This window comes from Heptranchias perlo, chromosome 1 (genome assembly GCF_035084215.1).
Source record: "Heptranchias perlo isolate sHepPer1 chromosome 1, sHepPer1.hap1, whole genome shotgun sequence".
NCBI lineage: Eukaryota > Metazoa > Chordata > Chondrichthyes > Hexanchiformes > Hexanchidae > Heptranchias > Heptranchias perlo.
This window is the reverse complement of record NC_090325.1, coordinates 82,072,106-82,093,965: the sequence shown is the minus strand read 5'-3', so window position 1 is coordinate 82,093,965 and position 21,860 is coordinate 82,072,106. Positions and strand designations below refer to the sequence as shown.

Genomic DNA, 21,860 nt, shown 5'->3' with positions numbered 1-21,860 from the left:
TCCCTCAAGTCCATAGACTCATTGACTACATACACATCACAGGTGGGCTCCTGCAGATGAGCCCACTGCCTTCATGAATTGCAAGGACTTCCAGTCCATTAATGCGCAACTGGTGTGTGATCACCAGCAGCGCATCATTCAGATCTGTGCTTGCTTACTTGGCAGCTGCGATGACACTTTCATCTTGCACCAATCTTCCAACCCCACCCCCCTCACTCTTTACTCCCTGCACAACAATTGAGAAGTTGGCTGCTTGGAAAAAAGGGCTATCCCCTGCACATTTGACTAATAACTCCCCTCAGAAAAACACACTCACTGGCCAAAGTACGCTACACAGATCAACTGGAGCCATCATTAAGCAGGCCATTGGCGTACTCAAGCAATGATTCCGCTGCCTGGGCAGGTTTGGTGGCTTCAGAAAGAGTGTCCTGTATCATAGTGGTTTACAGCATGCTACATAACTCTGCTGTGCAATGGGGACACCACATGGAGCCACCACTGGATGAAGATCTTCAACTACATGTCAAAGGCGATATTGGGATGGTGACAAAATGGGAGGCTGCCAAATCCAGCCTGCAGCCATAGCCCTTTGACAGTAGCTCACTGAACAGCACTTTAGCTGAATAATCCCTTCACTCTCTCTCCGCATTAACAGTCATGTCCAACATCAATCCCAGTCCTTCCAACATCCAATAAACTATTTCTGCCCAAAGACCAACAATGATTGTACATGTCACTTGACATTGTAAGTTCACCAGCTACTACAGGTACACTCTGCAAACAAAGATTTCAAAATGGTTCATAATTTCATAAAAATGCCTACAAATTAATTATCATCCAGCTGTGAGCCCATTATGCCTTTCTTAAGTAATCTCTTACTTACTCTACCAGCTGCTCCCTCAGTGGCTTTGGCAGGGGAGTTGAAAGGCTGCTGTGGCTCAGCTCTTGAGATATTTGTGGTCAGTCGCCTCCAGGACCTCAGACCTGAGAAAGCCAGGTTGTAGTTGGCAGCAACAGGTGGCTGCCAGGACAATTTGGTCCAGTTGACTTTCTGGACCAGGTTGGGCTTTGGTTGAGGGGCTGGTGAGGATGTATACGTGCTGTTATTCTGAGAAAGGCCAACATGTTCCACACAACTATCCTGCTATGGGGCTGCAGCTCAGCGCGCTCACTTGCCTGCGGGAAAGCAGATCTTATAGGCAACTTGCCATTTGGGAGGGGCAGGAAATCTGGCGGGCCTGCAACTTTTTAACGCCAGCTTGCAGCTCTTTAACGGGGAGGTGGAGTTCTGGCGCACGGCATTGACACTCTGCAGTCACCTCAATGGAGGCTGCAGCTGGGCCCTCCTTGCAGGAATCTGTAGCACCAGTAGTAGCATGTATGAGGTCTGTAATGCAACTGAAGCTCCTATCCATTCAGTCTCCCAGCCTGTCCAAGGTGGAGGAGATTGTGAAGCCCAGCACCTATATGGCCCAGTATAAGCAGCCCTGAGAGATGTTACTACTGGTGCCACAGATTCCTGAAAGAGGACCCAGCTGCAGCCTCCATTGAGGTGACGGCAGTGTCGATATCACGTGCCAGAACTCCACCTCCCTTTTAAAGAGGCTCAAGCTGACATTAAAAAGTGGCAGGCCCGCCAGATTTCCTGCCCTCCCAAATGGCTTTATCTCCCACACATTAGGTCATTCGTTTAAAAAGAAGCAATTATCCTGTTAGTCAGCTGGGAACTATAATTTGGAAGCAGTTAAGCACATGAAATATCACAGAGAAGGCGAAACTTGCTGTTTATTCAACAAAATCACTGTGCCTGACCAGTGCTGCTTTCTGAGCCGCATCCTCCGATGACCTAATGTATGGGAATTGTAAACAATTTTACAACACCAAGTTATAGTCCAGCAATTTTATTTTAAATTCACAAGCTTTCGGAGGCTTCCCCCTTCGTCAGGTGAACGATGTGAAAATCACATCGTTTTCACATCGTTCACCTGACGAAGGGGGAAGCCTCCGAAAGCTTGTGAATTTAAAATAAAATTGCTGGACTATAACTTGGTGTTGTAAAATTGTTTACAATTGTCAACCCCAGTCCATCACCGGCATCTCCACACTAATGTATGGGAGACAAAGCCCACAGGTTGAGAACAGCAATACCTGGAGCAAACTCTCTCAGAAACTTGTAGAAATCTGAAATTTACCTCTGAACAGCAATTTATGAGGTAGTATTCTTTCTTTTAGATTTCTCCCTGTTGTCTCTAAAAGGTTTTTAATCCCACAAGCTTTCGGGGGCTTTCCCCTTCCTCAGGGATTAAAAATAAAATCGTTGGACTATAACTTGGTGTTGTAAAATTGTTTACAATTGTTAACCCCAGTCCATCACCGGCATCTCCACATCGTCTCTAAAAGGAGCAGAATTTAACATGAAGAAACCTGCTGTCAGTGATTTAATTACTATCACTGTGAAACTAAAACAAAATTGACGAGAACAAGCCTGTAATTTTGAGCTCTCCAAAGAATATGGAGACATTATTTTGTGAAAGACTGGTAAGCCCTCAAGATAAAGTGTGACTGGTGCAGGAGTTGCCCTTTTTTGCTTTAAGGTGAATTATTTGTTTTGAGCATCTGATCTAACCAACAAGTTAACTGTAAAGGATAACAAGTCTAAGGAAGGGAATTTAGGAACTAGACGCGACGAGGCTTTAAATAACGAAAGACTAGAGGGGGGGATAGCTCACTTTCTGGGTAAAATGCATCGCTTTTTAATGCAAAAACCGAACTGAGAGTGACTGACTGCCATTCCTTGAGTGCTGGGGGTTGGGGCGCGCGCGCTCCGGGACTGCTTCCTCTTTCAGATTCGCTGCAAGTCTTGCAAGATGTTTTCCGGGCCCGGGGTGGGTTTTATTGGTGCCACTTGGCTCATTTTCGCCACGATTTTTCTTTTCAGTGTGATTTTTCGCAATGCATGTTCGGGTTCCGGGATCTTTTCGGTTTTATTTCAGGATTTCATGCGTTACGGTAAAAGCAAACAGTACTTCTTCCAGCGGCCGCCCTGGCTCCAACGCTTGGACCTCCCGAAAAGGTAAAGGGAACTCTCCACCTGTGCCGTCCACGCAAAGCGTGTACAAGGCGCGCAATAACATGATTAAAACTCAGGTTATCGCTCACTCCGTCACCAGAACAGCGTCTCCTTGACTGACTTATGACCGGAAGTTCAGGCTGTGTCACAGCTCCATTCCTGCTCCTGCTCACAGACCTATTTTTAAAGAGCAGGAGGGAGGCTGCAGGGGGTGTTTTTATGTTTTAGGCCCCCTTTTATAAGGGAGGGGGAGTTAGGGTGTGTTTTATTTAAAAATAAATCAAAAAAACAAATAATAAGTGTCAAATAATAATTTTATTAGAACGATCCAGGATGCACTCCAGCCCCTGTGGTGCCCACCGGTCGTGGAAAATCTCAAGCGTACTGGCAGACACCAGCGTGCTCTTTCTCCAGGGCCACCTGGGTGCGGAGAATGCCGCTGAAGAGAGGCAGACAGTCTGAGCGGCGGCCGTCTACAGATCCAGGCTGGATACGCCCCCCACAGGCCGTATCTAGCCTGGATCTGTAGATGGCCACCGTGGACAGGCCCAGGAACAAACCCACAAGGACTGTCCCCCGACCTGCCCGCTCCCCTCCTCACCAAGTGGCAAACAGACCTATTGCTGCTCCTGTTACAACTGTATTCCTGCTCCTGCTCACAGACCGATTACTGCTCCTGTTACAGCTCCTGCTCACAGACCTATTCCTGCTCCTGTTACAGCTCTATTACTGCTCCTGCTCACAGACCGATTACTGCTCCTGTTACAGCTCTATTACTGCCCATACTCACAGACCGATTACTGCTCATACTCACAGACCGATTACTGCTCCTGCTCACAGACCGATTACTGCTCCTGCTCACAGACCGATTACTGCTCCTGCTCACAGACCTATTGCTGCTCCTGCTCACAGACCGATTACTGCTCCTGCTCACAGACCGATTACAGCTTCTGCTCACAGACCTATTGCTGCTCCTGTTACAGCTCTATTACTGCCCATGCTCACAGACCGATTACTGCTCCTGCTCACAGACCGATTACTGCTCCTGTTACAGCTTCTGCTCACAGATCTATCACTACGCCTGCTCACAGACCTATTACTTCTCCTGTTCACAGCTCAGAGATCATTGTGTTGCTCTAGACTTTGATCCACAAGATAATAGCAACTCTTGTTTTTGGTATCATCTCAGTCGCTATCTCAGCGGAGGGCACTATAGTTGCTCTCAGCGTCTCAGGTTCCTGGTGACTACTGCTGGAAGTTCATGTGTCTGGACAGCAGCAAGGACAGGATTTGGTTTCGCTGTGGCTTCTATGGCCAAAAATCTCACTAACATTTGCTGTTCAGACTGGCAAATTACAAATTGGGGGAAGTGCTGAAGGGCTGTACTCTGGCATAAATACCTGCCCTCAGGTCTAAGAGGAGAGAAAACAAATGTGTAATGTTGTTTTTCAAACATGCCCACTAGGGCCACTTTCTAATGTTAAGGGAAGGGCCTGCAGAGTTGACTTATAATTTCATAAAATAGAAAATATGTAGAAAGCTCAGATGATTGGAGCCCCACCATATGATAATGGCCACACCTCTGACCATTTCTATGTGGCACTACATTGTGATTCTACGTTCCGCATGTGGCTCAGTCAAACGCTATATTTCCACAAGCTATGGGAGAAAGAACAGAGGCCAGGAAAAGAAACTCATGAATGGAGACTTCAGTATCACTGTGCTTGCATGTCCACAGTTTTTCTATTATCTAGCACTGTGGAATCTCACCTTCCAACGTAAACAAGCAGTTTCCACTGCACGCAGACCCTCAGGCAATATTATAGAGCTATGTCTTGAAGTAAACTGCATATAAATAGTCCTTAATTCTGCTTCATGTATCTGACTTGAGAGTATTGTGGTCAAAAGTGGAAAATTGTATCTTAATAACAGTTACATTGTAAAAAATTATTTTCTCCTCCCTTTCAACCTTGACTTAACTGACGCGATAGAAATATTCTTGCTTTAATAGTTGCAAGGCTCCTAAGTAAAATAAGTTTAAGTAGTCTCTATCTACTTTCTGGTGTTAACAGCACAAAACTCATCACAATGTCACATAACTTGGCACTAAATTGGCAGTTTTACTGAGACAGACCCGTAAGAATGACTGTTGTGGAAATAGAAAAAAATCAAACTGGTGAATGTGAGTTTGGGTTTAAGCCAATTTGCTGAGTCAGAGCAAAGGATACTATTCTGCATTGAACCTATGCCGCAAGCCAACCTTTGGGTGTTTGTTCCTGATATCAGGTGTAAAAAGCAGAAATTCCATTCCCAACATTTAACATCTGTTGCTGTGTGAACACAGAAATTTGCCATTAAAAATATTTTGTTCTTGGATATGGTTACAGTTAATGGGATGACTTTGCTTTTCTACTTTTTCTGCAGATGGTTTGCTCATTTCTACGTGGTTTCAGTGATCTGGAATGGTCTTCTACTTGGAATTATTTGCCAAAGTCTTTTTTTGGGTCACCCTTTCCCAATATGGCTTCAAAGACTGCTCAGCTTCCTTTGTGGAAGTGTGTTACACTTAAAGTCTGGCAAGTATTAAAGTACTTTTTGTTATTACACAAAAAATAATAAATTCTCAGGCTGATTATAAATGTGACAGTGCATTGATAACACTGGGTAGTAAAGAATAATAATCCCTATGGAGCTATACCCTTTTGAAATGAAGAGTCCCAGTTCTTTCAAATGTGAAATCAGAAGAATGGGGAACATCTATTAGGTGAATGTGAAACAAAATTGATCTTTTGGAATTGGATAACTAGAAATTACTATAGTTTATCCAGCACTTATTAAGGAAGTTCATCTTTATGGTAGAGTGTAATTTCAATAGAGTTACATTTAAGTAAACATTCTGGTTAATTTATATAGGAATGAGCAAATCAAATGTGGGTGTCTGACACCACCCCTGAACATTGATAACGATGATTCTCATAAGTAATTTCCAATCCAAAGTAATACACAATAAGAAAGGAAGAACTTGCATTTATATAGCGCCTTTCATGACCTCAGGACATCCCAAAGCACTTCACAACCAATGAAGTACTTTTGAAGTGTAGTCACTGTTGAAATGTAGGGAAACGCAGTAGCCAATGTGCACATAGCAAGGTCCCATAAACAGCAATGAGATAAATAACTGGATGATCCGTTTTAGTGATTTTGATTGATGGGTAAATATTGGCCAGGACATTGGAGAGAACTCCCCTGCTCTTCTTCAGATAGTGCCATGGAATCTTTTACGTCTACTTGAGGGGCAGACAGGGCCTTGGTATAACATTTCATGTAAGACATTGCACCTCTGACCGTGCAGCACTCCCTCAATTTGTGGGGACATAATCTCAGGATAATGGGTGGGTGATTTAGGACTGGGATGAGGAGGAATTTCTTCACTCAGAGGGTGGTGAATCTTCAGAATTCTCTAACCCAGACGGCTGCAAATGCTCAGTTGTTGAATATATTCAAGACTGCGATCGATAGATTTTTGGACTCTAAGGGAATTGAAGGATATGGGGATCTGGAGGGAAAGTGGAGTTGAGGTCGAAGATCAGCCATGATTTTATTAAATGGTGGAGCAGGTTCGAGGGGCCATATGGCCTACTTCTGCTCCTATTTCTTATGTTAATACTGCACTGAAGTGTCAGCCCAGATTATGTGCTCAAATTTCTGGAGTGAGGCTTGAATCCACACCCTTCCAACTCTGAGGCACAAGTGCTTCCACCGAGCCACAGCTGACACCAATATCAGAGAAACATGAACAAGGCCATTTTTAAAAATGTATTATTATATCTGGACAATTAGTAATGGATATTTTAAACTTACACTTTTTAATACCTTTACATTTCTTTTTCAGGTGATGAACTGTCTGTTCTGTTGGTTCAAATGATGTTGTGCATACAGGCTGTTCGACGCCTTATGGAGTGCTTCTTTACCTCTGTGTTTTCAAATGGAGTCCTTCATCCAGTACAATATTGCTGGGGTTTGGTTTATTATGTGCTTGTTGGTTTAACAGTGCATTGTGAAGGACCCCTTCTTGGAACCAAAGGTGGGTTTTTATGTACATAATGTAAATATTTTTAATTTAGATAAATGTGAGGTGATGCATTTTGGTAGATCGAGTCGGGCCAGGACCTACTCCGTTAATGGTAGGGCGTTGGGGAGAGTTATAGAACAAAGAGATCTAGGAGTACAGGTTCATAGCTCCTTGAAAGTGGAGTCACAGGTGGATAGGGTGGTGAAGAAGGCATTCAGCATGCTTGGTTTCATTGGTCAGAACATTGAATACAGGAGTTGGGATGTCTTGTTGAAGTTGTACAAGACATTAGTAAGGCCACACTTGGAATACTGTGTACAGTTCTGGTCACCCTATTATAGAAAGGATATTATTAAACTAGAAAGAGTGCAGAAAAGATTTACTAGGATGCTACCGGGACTTGATGGTTTGACTTATAGGGAGAGGTTGGATAGACTGAGACTTTTTTCCCTGGAGAATAGGAGGTTTAGGGGTGATCTTATAGAAGTCTATAAAATAATGAGGGGCATAGATAAGGTAGATAGTCAAAATCTTTTCCCAAAGGTAGGGGAGTCTATAATGAGGGGGCATAGATTTAAGGTGAGAGGGGAGAGATACAAAAGGGTCCAGAGGGGCAATTTTTTCACTCAAAGGGTGGTGAGTGTCTGGAACGAGCTGCCAGAGGCAGTAGTAGAGGCGGGTACAATTTTGTCTTTTAAAAAGCATTTGGACAGTTACATGGGTAAGATGGGTATAGAGGGATATGGGCCAAGTGCAGGCAATTGGGACTAGCTTAGTGGTATAAACTGGGCGACATGGACATGTTGGGCCGAAGGGCCTGCTTCCATGTTGTAAACTTCTATGATTCTATGATTCTATAATATGTAGGCAAATGGCTTATATTTAATTCACTTGTTCAGTTAATAGCAAAAGTTACAAAATAAAATGTCTGTATCTGGGCGTAAGGCATAAATACTTTATGTTGAAAGAACAGTCGCCTCTTACCCAACAGTTACATTTTCACTTCCTTCTCCATTTCAGCACTTGTCCTCCCCTTCTGATTCTGCTATTGAGTACCCAGTTTGCTTTTAACTTAGGTGGCTTTGTGTCACTCGTTTTGTCAGTCATTCATATCTTCTGTTTTTCTTTCCCCTGCAAGAGCGTAAACTTAACCTTGAAGAATATACGGAGCATGTTGCTTTCTAAGAAGCTAATTATGTCTTCTGGTTTCAGAAAAATGCCGTAGCTGCGCACACCCAACTAATTCCTGTCACAATTTAAAAACTTGGAGTCATCTGTTTCTTCCCCCTAAGTGCTTCCCTCCTCTCCATGGCTCATTGATTTAAGACCTAAAGCCATCTCTGATGCTTTTCTTTGAATCTTTTCCAGTGCCTTTGTCTTGTCAATTATTATAACCAAGTGTGGACATGGTACTCCATATGTGGTCTCCAAATTGTCTGCATAACATGCTCAGAATTAATGGGGTATCTTTACGAATTTGCACTCTCAGTGCAGAGCTTTGCCTACTGTAGAGCATGTTAGGATTTTAGGGCAAGTGCGCCCCATGATTTCCCACCCACTAATTTTTATACTCTATTGACTTGCTAAAGCACATTGCATGTGGCACTTTTCTGCCATTAATTTGATTAATTTTTAAAAATTTGGTCAGCTACAGTAGTCAATATTCTTTTTACTTCTATATAGCTTTTAATATGTAACCATAATTTGCTATTTTTTGCACCAATATACATAATGTTATACTTCTCAATGTGAAATAGGGCCCGAAAATCCGTGAATCACCCTCCGGACATAAATGCAGGGATGTGCCTGCTGGTGACCTCTGGCGTGACCCAACCAAACTGTGAGGGGTCAGGGACAGGTCATCCTATTTACATAATCCCAGTGGGCACCCGCAGCACTAAGGATGCATCTTGGGCGCCTGTCACTAGTGGGGGAGTGGAAAGCAAATGGTGCCTGTTCCGTGGCGGGGATGCTCTCCTCCCCCCAAAAATGTGACCTTTTGACCCTGTTTGTAAGAGGGATGAAAAAACTTCAAAAAATTATTTAAATTTTCGAAGGCCCAGGACACCACCCAGACCTGTGACCCCAAGTGGGCCCACTTCTGCCAGTTGGTAGACTAGTATGTCTCCTCTTACACAGCATACTGAACTGCCGCTGTTTCTCCAGGCTGGGAGAGAGAATACACCCAGCCTGGGGGTTCCCTCCCTCAGCCGCACCTCCTCCGAAAAAGGAGACCACGGTTGGGGCGGTCGGAGGTTTCGCCTCAAACAAGAACCCGTGGAAGCTGGTGGGGAAGGCCAAGATCCGATGTACCCAGATTAGAGCCTAATTTCCAGCTTTCTGCCTCAATCTTACCAGATTTCCTCTTATTATTTATCATTTATCTGCTCAATTGTTGAGTATTTATATTTTCTTTTTCTTCCTCTAATTTTTTTCCACTTAACCGACCTGAAAGTGGTGGCTTGTGGTGGGGCACAGTTCAACATGTGGTGATGGTTCCTATTACTTCACCCAGGTGTTATTCTTCATATGTGAGGTTGGATACTGAGTTTTTGATGGGCTCTTTGACTATGGGAAGCTTTTGCTGTTGAGCCCAATCCTGTTGTCACCCAGTACACACAGCAGGGGTTGCTGGATGGCAGCTGGAATGCTGTCTGATTTTTTTTCTCCATGGCCTGAGATTTTTGGCACTAACTGTAGATTCTCAACTGTTGCCCTAGATGAGTTGGGCTAACAGCATGTATGAGATCATGGCAACTTGCTGGCTTATATGGCTCAGTGCCACAGCATGCAGTGCACTTAATGTATTGAGGTTTGGTTGAGAGGGTTTCCTGTATAAACCTGTACAATAAACATATCCTCAAAACACTTGCTTTGTTGTACAACTTTGTGCTATTTATAAACTTAAGGAATTTCACGAACAGCAGGGATACCAGAACTAAACTCTGCAGTACTCTGTTGGGCACAGCTGCTTATTGATCATTGGTATCCTATAATATAGCTAATTAATCCAATTTATAGCTTCTCATGGATTTTCCACTTTGACTATGTTTCCTGAGCCAGACGGAAAATGAATCTAGAGCCTCGGAGCCACTTGCTTTTACAGCAGCATCAGTTCCTTCAGTTTTTGTCCCTTTACATTTTTATGTAACGACACATGTTGCTGAACTGAAAGGGGTAGAAGTTCCGCAGTCATTCTCTCGATCTCCTCTCATAACGTCAGCGGTGGCCCTGGAGAAATGGCGGGAGATCAGGAGAAGCCCCATGAAAACTACCCCTTTAAGTTTTGTTTTAATATTTGACTGCTTTTTAAAAAAACTATTTTGAGCTACAGTTTTGCAATGATTTTACCCGCTTGTCATAATATCATAGTAGGTACAGCACAGGAGGAGGTCATTCAGCCCATCGTGCCTATGCCGGCTCTTTGAAAGAGCTATGCAATTAGTCCAACTCCCCTCCTCTTTCCCCATAGCCCTATAATTTATTTTCCCTTCAAGTATTTATCCAATTTCCTTTTGAAAGTTAGTATTGAATCTCCTTCCACCACCCTTTCAGGCAGTGCATTCCAGATCATTACAACGCGCTGCGATTTTAAAAAAAATGTTTCCTCATGTCACTTCTGGCTCTTTTGCTGATCACATTAAATCTGTGTCCTCTGGTTACCTTCTGCTACTGGAAACAGTTTCAAAACTGTTCATGAATTTGAACACCACTATCAAATCTCCCCTTAACCTTCTCTATTCCAAGAAGAACAACCCAGCTTCTATAATCTCTCCACATAACTGAAGTCCCTCATCCCTGGTACCATTCTAGTGAATCTCTTCTGCACCCTCTTTAAGGCCTTGACGTGATTTCCAAAGTATGGTGTCCAGAATTGAACACAGTACTCCAGCAGAGGCCTAACCAACCTTTTATAAAGGTTTAGCATAACTTCCTTGCATTTGTACTCAATGCCTCTATTAATAAAGCCCAGGATCCCATATGCTTTTTTAACAGCCTTCTCAACTTGTCCTGCCACCTTCAAAGATTTGTGTATGTGCACCTCCAGGTCTCTCTGTTCCTGCTCACACTTTAAGATTGTACCATTTAGTTTATATTGCCTCTCCTCATTCTTACTACCAGAATATATGATTTCACACTTTTCTGCGTTAAATTTCATCTGCCACTTGTCTGCCCATTTCACCAGTCTATCTATGTCCTCCTGAAGTCTGTTACTATCCTGCACATTATTTACTACATTTCCGAGTTTCATGTATTCTGCAAAATTTGAAATTATACCCTTTATACCCAAGTCTAGGTCATTAATATATATCAAAAAAAGCTATGGTCCTAATACTGACCCCTGGGGAACACCACTGTATACTTCCCTCCAGTCTGAAAAACAACCGTTCACCACTGGTCTCTGCTTTCTGTCCCTAGCCACTTTTGTATCCACACTGCCACTGTCCCTTTAATCCATGGGCTTAATTTTATATTCAGTAAATCAAGTGTCCAATGAGAAAATGGCTATACAAATTTGTTTTCAGATTAAAGCCATCCAGGAACTGCTTAGTTTTATTGATTGTACGATTTGTCTTGTGAAAAGGTTTGCACGTGCTTGAAAGAGTAAATTGTAAAGGGTGCCTATTTTGACTTTTTGGTCAGATATTGCTTTCTGGTCTTGAGCTTCATCTGTTTAAATACAATCTTTCTGTACATTATTCTGTTTGTCCTTGATCCTTGTGCTTAGTAAAAGATGTGAAACAGGATGTGAAGAGCAATTTCTGTTCGATCTGTGTCCTTAGTTTAAATTAAGGATGAAGTTATGCTGCCATTTTAATTTCGGGTGCACAAAAATATGAAGGTGGCAATATAACTCAAGGGTCCTGTTCTAACCTGATTCCTGAGCACACTGAAGTCAAGAAATGTGTGCACCCTTTGAGGAAGTCATTTCATGCTGGTTTGAGTTTGCACCAATTATAGCTGCACTTTAAAAGTGTCCAGGTGGTCTATTTGGACGCTTTCTAAACTTCTGTTTCAAAGTTTTAATGTTAGAGAACTGACATTGTGAAACAGTGGAGCTGTATGATTATGTCCAAGAATAATGTGGGTCTGAATTTGGTAGCTGTGGTATAGATGCAGCCTAAAATAAAATACTTGTATGTGTTTTATTATTTTAATCATTTTTTTCCTTCTCGTGTAGTTTACACTATTCGAGACCTGCTTGCACAAGGGCAGTGGTACCATGCAGCAGGAATAATGCTGTTTGTCTGGGCAACAATTCATCACCACAAGAGTCATGTGATACTGGCCAGTCTCAGAAAGAACAAATTGGGTAAGAACTTTTGCCTTTACACAATGTTTCTGTAAATGAGAAACCTGAGTGTGAACTTGCCAGCTGATTCACAACATTGAAAGCAAAGGTTTGTATTCAGTAAATTCAGTAATGATTGCCCTACAAGGGTTCAAATTCAGTATATGCACACCTGCTTTATTTAATAATCATAAAAATGCTTTCATATTTTTAGTTCAGTTACATAATATGCAAAATGCCATTTAAGTTGGCAAACAACTTGAAAAACTTAATGTACTGTCGTTGCAGTGATTCTTGTAATAATTATTCATTTGACCAGACTGACCAGAAGGTAAAGAGACAGCTTAGTTTTGCCACTTTTTCTCTCTAATTTTCTCCCTTCAATTCACTGTTTCACAGTGTGGTACAGTTTCATGGGCATCTTCTAGGAACTTGTCCAAGTGCCATTCTTCATGTGTGAACATTAACATTGAGCGACAGTGGGCTATTCTACTGTGAAGAACATCACTGCTCAGTCTGAACCTATCATTTAACATTCATGCATAAATATTTTCCAGCAACTGTCACTGGATGGTTATCAGCAGTGGAAGCCCAAGCGGTCCTGCGACACAGACTAATTATAGTTCTCAATTTCTGCCCTGGCTAAGATCTGCTAACTCAGCACAGAGTGCAGGTTGAACCTGAGACCTTCTGGTCTGCATTGCATAGTAATACATTAGGTGGTGCCTTAAACCCACAATGTTATTAGGAGGGTTAGATATTAATATAAATAAGTCAAGGGATTTTCTGTGCTGGGCTACAGCTGAACTGTTGATTGCTGGAGGTAAAGTTCTCCTGAGGTTGAAACTCAGTTTTGTTTTTAATCACTTTTTTTAAGGCTTTGTCTTTTTCTTCCCATCCCAAATGTTACTTGGCTGAGAGATGTAGACAGTTGAGGCTCATTGCTTAGGAGCTGTGCAGATAACCAGCTAAGAGTAGGCCCAGGTTGATTCAACCTTTCTGTTTGTGTTTTTTGATTGTCTTTCCTGTCTGTGGGGAAATGTCCAACATTCACTGGATATTTTCTCCTAATGGCATGGCTGAGATCAGAAATTCAATGTTTAGGAAATCACAGTTGCAAAGCCACGTTCTACTACCTGGTACGGCATGTTGAAGCATCAATGCACTCATCGCCCATTTGTGGAAACTAATAGAGAGACACTGCGGTTACAGAAGGATTTAGTGAAAGTAACTTCTATGATGTAATGAGACAAAAGTTAAATTAGGTAATTGAGATTTGCATTTATTTGATAATTACAGATTATATTTTCATCACCAATTTTAACTGTATAGATGTGGATATTCAGTAGAAATATACAATGTGGGATGTAGACATCCAGCTTTCCCAATGTAATAAACTCCATACTTTCCCCAAAAACTGTAGTATATATTATATTGGTTACATCGACAATCAAAAATGTAATTACTAATTTTTTTACTCAGAATATGCAATGCCAAATGATATTATTTGCTTGTATGAAGCAGCCCTTTGCCTCCAGAGAGATTTTTCCTTCCAAAAAGCAACTTGTCTCAATGTGAGTTCCACCATTTTTCCCCCCTTCTGTTGAAGGTAAATGGATGAAGCATTTCAATTTTCAAATTGAAATTTGCATGCTAAACAGTGAGCTTTACTAACATTTATTTGGTGTACTTTGCCTTCTTGAATTGCATACAGGAGAATTTTTTTAGCCAGTATATAGCAAGCCCAACGAGAGAGGGGCAGTTCTGGATTTAGTACTAGGCAATGAAGAGAGGCAGGTGGAAGAAATAGCAGTGGGAGAGCATTTTGGTGGTAGTGATCATAATACAGTTAGTTTTAGCATAGTTATGGAAAAGGACAAAGACAGAGCAGGCGTTAAAGTTTTCAGTTGGGGAAAGGCCAGTTTTACCAAACTGAGAAGTGATTTAGCAGAACTAAACTGGAAACAGCTACTTGAAGGTAAATCAGTGTCAGAGCAGTGGGAGACATTCAAAGGGGTGATTCAAGGGACTCAAGGTAAACATGTTCCCACAAAGAAAAAGGGAGGGGCTGCCAAATCTCGAGCCCCCTGGATGTCAAGAAGCATTCTGGGTAAGATAAGGCAGAAAAAGAAAGCCTATGATAGACACTGGGGACTCAATACTACAGAAAGCTTAGAGGGGTATACAAAGTGCAGGGGTGAAGTTAAAAAGGAAATTAGGAAAGCAAAGAGAGGGCATGAAAAAATATTAGCAGGTAAAATCAAAGAAAACCCAAAGATGTTTTATAAATACATTAAGAGCAAGAGGATAACTAAGGAAAGAGTAGGGCCCGTTAGAAACCAAAAAGGTTAACTATGTGTGGAGGCGAAAGATGTGGGTATGGTTCTTAATGAATACTTTGCATCTGTCTTCACAAAGGAGAGAGATGATACAGGGATTGAAGTTAAGGATGAGGAGTGTGAAATATTGGATGGGATAAACATAGTGAGAGAGGAAGAATTAAGGGGATTAGCATCTTTGAAAGTGGATAAATCATCAGGACTGGATGAAATGTATCCCAGGCTGTTAAAAAAAAAAGCCAGGGAATAAATAGCAGAGGCTCTAACAATCATTTTCCTAACTTCACTGGATACAGGCGTAGTGCCGGAGGATTGGAGGACTGTTAACGTTATACCATTGTTTAAAAAGGGAGCGAAGGATAGACCGAGTAATTACAGGCCAGTCAACCTAACCTCGGTGGTGGGCAAATTTTTGGAATCAATTCTGAAGGACGGGATAAACTGTCTAATCAAGGACAGTCAGCACGGATTTGTTAAGGGGAGATCGTATCTGACTAACTTGATTGAATTTTTCGAGGAGGTGACGAGGAGGATTGATGAGAGTACCCTGGTTCAATGAGAAGTGTAGAAGAGCATGCCAGGAGCAGCATCAGGCGTACCTCAAAATGAGGTGCCAAACTGGTGAAGCTACAACACAGGACTACATGCATGCTAAACAGCGGAAGCAACATGCTATAGACAGAGCTAAACGATTCCACAACCAACGGATCAGATCAAAGCTCTGCAGTCCTGCCACATCCAGTCGTGAATGCTGGTGGACAATTAAACAACTAACCGGAGGAGGAGGCTCTGTGAACATCCCCATCGTCAATGATGGCGGAGTCCAGCACGTGAGTGCAAAAGACAAGGCTGAAGCATTTGCAACCATCTTCAGCCAGAAGTGACGAGTAGATGATCCATCTCAGCCTCCTCCCAATATCCCCACCATTATAGAAGCCAGTCTTCAGCCAATTCGATTCACTCCACATGATATCAAGAAACGGCTGAGTGCACTGGATACAGCAAAGACTATGGGCCCCGACAACAACCCGGCTGTAGTGCTGAAGACTTGTGCTCCAGAACTAGCCGCGCCTCTAGCCAAACTGTTCCAGTATAGCTACAATACTGGTATCCACCCAACAATGTGGAAAATTGCCCAGGTATGTCCTGTCCACAAAAAGCAAGACAAATCCAATCCAGCCAATTACCGCCCCATCAGTCTACTCTCAATCATCAGCAAAGTGATGGAAGGTGTCGTTGACAGTGCTATCAAGCGGCACTTAGTCACCAATAACCTGCTCACCGACGCTCAGTTTGGGTTCCGTCACGACCACTCGGCTCCAGACCTCATTACAGCCTTGGTCCAAACATGGACAAAAGAGGTGAATTCCAGAGGTGAGGTGAGAGTAATTGCCCTTGACATCAAGGCAGCATTTGACCGAGTAGCACCAAGGAGCCCTAGTAAAATTGAAGTGAATGGGAATCAGGGGGAAAACTCTCCAGTGGCTGGAGTCATACCTAGCACAAAGGAAGATGGTAGTGGTTGTTGGAGGCCAAACATCTCAGCCCCAGGACATTGCTGCAGGAGTTCCTCAGGCCAACCATCTTCAGCTGCTTCATCAATGACCTTCCCTCCATCATAAGGTCAGAAATGGGGATGTTCGCTGATGACTGCACAGTGTTCAGTTCTATTCACAACCTCTCAGATAATCAAGCAGTCCGTGCCCGCATGCAGCAAGACCTGGACAACATCCAGGCTTGGGCTGATAAGTGGCAAGATTCGCACCAGGCAATGACCATCTCCAACAAGAGAGAGTCTAACCACCTCCCCTTGACATTCAATGGCATTACCATCGCCGAATCCCCCACCATCAACATCCTGGGGGGTCACCATTGACCAGAAACTTAACTGGACCAGCCACATAAATACTGTGGCTACAAGAGCAGGTCAGAGGCTGGGCATTCTGCGGCGAGTGACTCACCTCCTGACTCCCCAAAGTCTTTCCACCATCTACAAGGCACAAGTCAGGAGTGTGATGGAATACTCTCCACTTGCCTGCATGAGTGCAGCTTCAACAACACTCAAGAAGCTTGACACCATCCAGGACAAAGCAGCCCGCTTGATTGGCACCCCATCCACCACCCTAAACATCCACTCCCTTCACCACCGGCACACTGTGGCTGCAGTGCACTGCAGCAACTCGCCAAGACTTCTTTGACAGCACCTCCCAAACCCGCGACCTCTACCACCTAGAAGGACAAGGGCAGCAGGCACATGGGAACAACAACACCTGTACGTTCCCCTCCAAGTCACACACCATCCTGACTTGGAAATGTATCGCCGTTCCTTCATCGTCGCTGGGTCAAAATCCTGGGACTCCCTTCCTAACATCACTGTGGGAGAACCTTCACCACACGGACTGCAGCGGTTCAAGAAGGTGGCTCACCACCACCTTCTCAAGGGCAATTAGGGATGGGCAATAAATGCTGGCCTCGCCAGCGACGCCCACATCCCATGAACGAATAAAAAAAAAATTGATGTAGTCTACATGGATTTTAGCAAGGCTTTTGACAAGGTCCCACATGGCAGATTGGTCAAAAAAGTAAAGGCCCATGGGATCCAAGGGAATGTGGCAAATTGGATCCAAAATTGGCTCAGTGGCAGGAAGCAAGGGGTAATGGTCGACGGCTGTTTTTGCGACTGGAAGGCTGTTTCCAGTGGGGTGCCGCAGGGCTCGGCATTAGGTCCTTTGCTTTTTGTAGTATACGTTAACGATTTGGACTTAAACGTAGGGGGCATGATTAAGAAATTTGAGGATGACACAAAGATAGGCCGTGTGGTTGATAGTGAGGAGGAAAGCTGTAGACTGCAGGAAGATATCAGTGGACTGGTCCGATGGGCAGAAAAGTGGCAAATGGGATTCAATCCGGAGAAGTGTGAGGTGATGCATTTGGAGAGAGCAAATAATGCAAGGGAATACACAATAAATGGGAGGATACTGAGAGGTGTAGAGGAAGTGAGGGACCTTGGAGTGCATGTCCACAGATCCCTTAAGGTAGCAGGACAGGTAGATTAGGTGGTTAAGAAGGCATATGGAATGCTTTCCTTTATTAGCCGAGGCATAGAATATTAAAGCAGAGATGTTATGCTGGAACTGTATAAAACACTAGTTAGGCCACAGCGTGAGTACTGCGCACAGTTCTGGTCACCACATTACAGGAAGGATGTAATTGCACTAGAGAGGGTGCAGAGGAGATTTACGAGGACGTTGGCAGGACTGGAGAATTTTAGCTATGATGACAGATTGGATAGGCTGGGGTTATTTTCCTTGGAACAGAGGAGGTAGAGAGGTGATTTGATTGAGGTGTACAAAATTATGAGGGGCCTAGATAGAGTGGATAGGAAGGACCTATTTCCCTTAGCGGAGGGGTCAATAACCAGAGGGCATAGATTTAAAGTGATTGGTAGAAGGATTAGAGCAGAACTGAGGAAAATTCTTTCACCCAGAGGGTGGTAGGGGTCTGGAACTCACTGCCTGTGAGGGTGGTAGAGGCAGAAACCCTCAACTCATTTAAAAAAATACCTGAATGTGCACCTGAAGAGCCGTGACCTGCAGGGCTACGGACGAAGTGCTGGAAAATAGGATTAGGCTGGATGACTCGTTTCTCAGCCGATACATAAATATTCTTATGATTGTAAATAATGAACTGTTTATGTTGATTATATATAGGTGAAGTGATTAACTTCAGGCATAGCATCCCCTACGGTGACTGGTTTGAAGTAGTTTCCTGCCCACATTACCTGGCTGAACTGCTGATCTACCTTGCTTTAAGCGTGACCTTTGAAGGACGACACCTTACTTGGTGGTTTGTTGTATTGTATGTATTATTCAGTCATGCAATGATGGCGGTCCTATGCCATGAATTCTATGTGAAAAAATATGATGCCTACCCAAAAAAACGAAAAGCATTCATACCTTTTATATTTTAATACTCTTTTCATAAACTGTACCTTACATATTTTGATGCATCTTGTGTCTTTGCATTGTATTTGATACCATAAAAATTCACTAAAGCCAACTCTAAAATGTTTCATACATTCTCTCTTTCAGATATTGCTTTTCCGAGGTAGATTTTTGTCATTAATGAATGGGAAAGATTTTTTTAATGCTTGAATTTGTGTAGTAGCGGACCTTAAAGAAAATTCCCTATTGCTATAATTGGCAAGCTAACCTTTCACGTGAAGGTAATTCTTCAAAAAGAATGGTTTTAACTGAGCTTTTAATTACATTAAGAGTTTTTGAGTTAAGCCCCAGTGTTGGGAGTCCTAATAGTAGTCTTACTTTCCTTAACTATGATGCTGTGAATAAAGGAAAGTGTGGAATGAGAACAGACCATCAGTCCATCCCTTTCAGGAATCATGTACGATCTTCATGATCACCGTTTTGCTCTAATTCTTTACATTGTATTTTTTAATTATGTTTATAATGAGTACAACAATGCAATTATCAATGCAGTATGTCATAGATCTGATGGATATCGTCCAAGACGCTCCATATAGTTCATGCATGACAATATCCATACTACGATTGTGATTTAATGACTGAATGTTTAAGTGATAATTAATAGCTGTACTGTCAGAAAATAAATATATTAAAAGTCTCACATACAATGCACACTTCCGGCAAGTGTCAACACTTACTTCCTGTTTCATTTTCTGCAATGTTTGCCTTTCACACTTAAACTTACCTATACTTGCCTCCCATTGAGAAGCTCAAGCTCTCTCTCCAAAGCACATGGAACCGTGGTAGTGTTCTCCACAGCAATAACCCTGAGGTCTATAATGCCTGATGATTTCCTCCCACTGCTTTTATTTCTCCTGTCTGAGTTGAGATGGTCTTTCTCTGTCACTGCAGCTGCCCGTCTCCTTCATGCCTGTTTTTTCCTGCCCCTGAATCAATTCTGAGGTAGTTTTTCCCCACCACCCCACTGCCTGCTTCTACACTGTTCACTAGTTTCCCACCTGTTCCTGCAAAGAGGAAATGTGAAAAGTTGTGTTCAAGTGTGTGACCAGGAAGTGATTGTACATATATTCTTGTGTTCTTAAAATAATACTCTCAGGAGGAATGCAGCTGTATTAAAAGTATATTATTAAAGGCCTATGGCTTCTCTAATTATTGCAGTAAGAATATAATGCTACATTTTATTGGATGGATAGAAACCAAATCACTTGGTATTATGTTGGGACTGAGTCACATATTTATAAGGACATTTACATCAGTAGCCTTTCCCTCTAATTATATTATGCATTGAAAACAAAACATTACTAATCAGAACTGGGTGGTGCAGGGGAACAGACTGGATGTAGATCACAGGTAATTATGATTTGTTTATAAATAGCTTAGAAAATTTTAAACTGAAAATAATTGAATATACTTGTAGCTCACAATCCGATGAGGATGTCTCGTGATATCAATTTGTTACCGAAATGTCACATCTGCAGAAATTATGTAAAAATAATAGGTGTGCGAGTCCCCATTGCCACTAAACTGCTGACCATCTGTCCCTAATGCTAGCTGATACTCTAAACGGTTCCCTCTCCTTCGATATTGTCTCCCCCTTATCAAATCTGCCGTCATCAATCTCCTCCTCAAAAAAACCATCTTTGACCCGTGTCCTTGCAAACTACCACCCCATCTCCAACCTCCCTTTCCTCTCCAAAAACCTTAGAATCATAGAATGGTTACAGCACAGGAGGCCACCATCTGGCCCGTCCCGGCTCTCTGCAGCAGCAATCCAGCTAGTCCCACTCCCCCGTCCTTTCTTCATAGCCCTGCAAATTTTTTCCTTTCAAGTCCTTGTACAATTCCCTTTTGAAAGCCATGATTGAATCTGCCTTCACCACCCCTTCGGGCAGTGCATTCAGATCGTAACCACTCGCTGTGTAAAAAAGATTTTCCTCATGTCACCTTTGGTTCTTTTGCCAATCACCTTAAATCTATATCCTCTGGTTCTTGACCCTTCCGCCAATGGGAACAGTTTCTCTATCTGCTCTGTCTAGACCTTCATGATTTTGAATATGTCTATCAAATCTCCTCTCAACCTTCTCTGCGCTAAGAACAACCTCCCCAACTTCTCCTGTCTATCCACAGAACTGAAGTCCCTCATCCCTGGAACCATTCTAGTAAATCTTTTCTGCACCCTTGCTAAGGCCTTCACATTCTTCCTAAAGTACGGTACCCAGAATTGGACACAATACTCTAGTTGTGGCTGAACCAGTGTTTTATAAAGGTTCATCATAACTTCCTTGCTTTTGTATTCTATGACTCTATTTATAAAGCCTATGATCCCCTATGCCTTTTTAACCTCTTTCTCAACCTGCCCTGCCACCTTCAACAATTTGTGCACATATACTCCCTGGTCTCTCTCTTCCTGCACCTCCTTTAGAAGTGTACCCTTTAGTTTATAATTCCTCTCCTTGTTCTTCTTACCAAAATGTATCACCTCGCACTTCTCTGCGTTAAATTTCATCTGCCTGTGTCCACCCATTCCACCAGCCTGTCTATGTCCTCTTGAAGTCTATCACTCTCCTCCTCACTGTTCACCACACTTCCAAACTTGAACATGTTGTTGCCTTCCAAATCCGTACCCATCTTTCCTGCAACCCCATGTTTGAATCTCTCAATAATCAGGTTTCCGCCCCGGCCACAGCACGGAAACGGCCCCATTCAAAGTCACAAATGACTTTGTGACTGTGGAGCATTTTCCCTTTTCCTTCTCTACGCAGCCTTTGACACACAGCATCCTCCTCCAATGTTGATCAGCTCAGTGGGAGCACCCTTATAAGATTGGGCAGTAGTTTGTAAGGACAGGATCAAGGGTGGGATTTTGAGGAGGGGGAAACAATACCTGAGGACAGGGTACCGATTACAATATCTGCGTGGATTTGTGAGCCGACAACACTTTTAGGGACTTTGGAAAGGCAGGTTGGGGATAGTACGGTAGTTTGCAGCAGAAGGGTCAGGACATCTTTCCCAGGCCTGTGACTGGTCCTCAGGTAAACGGCTCGACAGCATCGTCATCAGACAACGTCAGCGGTAGAGCCAC

General features: G+C 43.0%; 1 protein-coding gene across 1 annotated transcript; it reads left to right on the top strand.

The window, feature by feature from the left end:
• The first annotated feature begins 2,818 nt into the window (after nt 1-2,818).
• srd5a3 (steroid 5 alpha-reductase 3) lies at nt 2,819-19,913 on the top strand. The gene is made up of 5 exons (XM_067987351.1): nt 2,819-3,073; nt 5,495-5,646; nt 6,963-7,154; nt 12,325-12,456; nt 18,485-19,913. The coding sequence occupies exons 1-5, from the start codon at nt 2,868-2,870 to the stop codon at nt 18,742-18,744; spliced, it is 942 nt and encodes a 313-aa protein (XP_067843452.1). The 5' UTR covers nt 2,819-2,867; the 3' UTR covers nt 18,745-19,913.
• The last annotated feature ends 1,947 nt before the right edge of the window (nt 19,914-21,860 follow it).

Excerpts from the sequence above, each read along its gene's own strand:
- srd5a3 (XM_067987351.1), top strand. The coding sequence starts at position 2,868 with ATGTTTTCCGGGCCCGGGGTGGGTTTTATTGGTGCCACTTGGCTCATT. Across the intron at positions 7,155-12,324 it reads ACCCCTTCTTGGAACCAAAG|TTTACACTATTCGAGACCTG; the intron begins GTGGGTTTTTAT and ends CTTCTCGTGTAG. Across the intron at positions 12,457-18,484 it reads TCTCAGAAAGAACAAATTGG|GTGAAGTGATTAACTTCAGG; the intron begins GTAAGAACTTTT and ends GATTATATATAG.